The 1,454-nt window shown below is 51.3% G+C and overlaps 1 gene segment (V, D, J or C); it reads right to left on the bottom strand.

Moving 5' to 3' along the window:
* Positions 1-240: 240 nt before the first annotated feature.
* Positions 241-739, bottom strand: LOC112108961. The segment is given in 2 exon segments: positions 241-608; positions 694-739. Coding segments are annotated over 2 exon segments (414 nt in total).
* Positions 740-1,454: the final 715 nt, after the last annotated feature.

The following is a 1,454-nucleotide window of genomic DNA, read 5'->3' as shown; positions in this document are numbered from 1 at the left end:
CCCAGAGGAGCTTACAGTCTAAACAGACAAAGGGGAAAGAGAAGGGAAGTGACTTTCTGAAGTCACCCAGAGGTCAGTGGCAGAAAAGAACCCAGGTGTCCTGATGCCCAGTGCACTGCCCTATCCACGCTGCTGCTTCGTTTTTGCCTGTAAATGTAGCTTCTCCTCATCTGCATATGTTCCTTGTTTTCAATTCATATTGATTTGTTCAGTAAACCCTGTTGAATGTGGCCTCGCTCTTCAGAATCCGCTTCCCCTTTTTGTAGCAGTCCCTGCTTTGCTCTGTGTCACTGTGTTTCTGGCACAGTAATAGGTGGCGGTGTCTGCAGCTGTCAGCGAGCGGAGCTGCAGGGAGAACTGGTTCTTGGAGGAATCTGCACTGAGGGTTGCGCGGCTCTGGAAAGACGGGCCATAGTATATGCGCCATTTGGAGGCAGCCCAGTCGATCTGTCCCACCCAATCCAGCCCTTTCCCGGGAGCCTGCCGGACCCATTCCCAGTAGCTGTTAGTGACCGAGTCCCCGGTGATAGAGCAGGTCAGTGTGAGGGTCTCCCCGGGCTTCACCATGCCTGGGCCGGACTGGACCAGCTGAACTTGCGACAGGACACCTGAGGGGAAAGTAAAACATTGCATTAATGTATGAAATCATTCCCCATCACTGTGCATTTACCTTCCCCTGCAGCAGTTACTTACATCCTGGGGCAGCCAACAGGGACAGGAAAAGCACCAGAAACTTCATTATTTGCAATCGAGGACTAAAATGTGACCAGCCAGCAGCAGTTCTGTGTCTGGGGAGAGACTGAGGCTCCTAGAACCAGGGGTCGGTATTTAAATAGGAAGCCGCGGGGGCAGGGATTTGCATGCGGGTTTCACTCCGCGAGGATAAAAAGGGCTGTCAGAGGGAGGCTCTGGCTAAAAGGGGACATGTCATCCCTAGGCACAAAGGGGGAGAATTCCGCTGTGCTCCAGAATTGAAATCTCAGAATGTCAACACGTGCAGAGAAGTAGCCACGGTGCGTATGTACATAGGACCACAGTGACGGCCAGATGGGGCCAGTCCCAAGTTCCATCTAGTCCAATATCATCTCCCTGACGGTGGCCTGTCACAGATGGCTCAGGGGAAAGTGTAAGAGACCCTGCAGTGGGCAGTGTGGGGTAACCTGCCTTCCACGTTAGAGCTCATCCTGATTTCCAATAGTGAGCGATTGGCTTAAACCCTGAAGCACCGGGTTTAACATCCCTTTCAAATACAGGTTGTGATTAGCTAAGATAACTCTGCATATTCATATCTGTATAAATGTCCCATCTGTTCAAGTCATGATTTGTGACAGGAGCCCTGTGTTTGATCCCGTGAAAGCCAGAGATGAAGGATAACGCTGCGGTTAAACTGGGACTAGATAGAGCAGAATTCCTTTTCTCATTCCGGCACAGGCTGCCCGTTTAATCACTTCGTG

The sequence above is a fragment of the Terrapene carolina genome, unplaced genomic scaffold (genome assembly GCF_002925995.2).
Source record: "Terrapene carolina triunguis isolate 2854851 unplaced genomic scaffold, T_m_triunguis-2.0 Scaffold34563, whole genome shotgun sequence".
Classification (NCBI taxonomy): Eukaryota; Metazoa; Chordata; order Testudines; family Emydidae; genus Terrapene; species Terrapene triunguis.
This window is presented reverse-complemented; position numbering and strand designations above follow the sequence as displayed.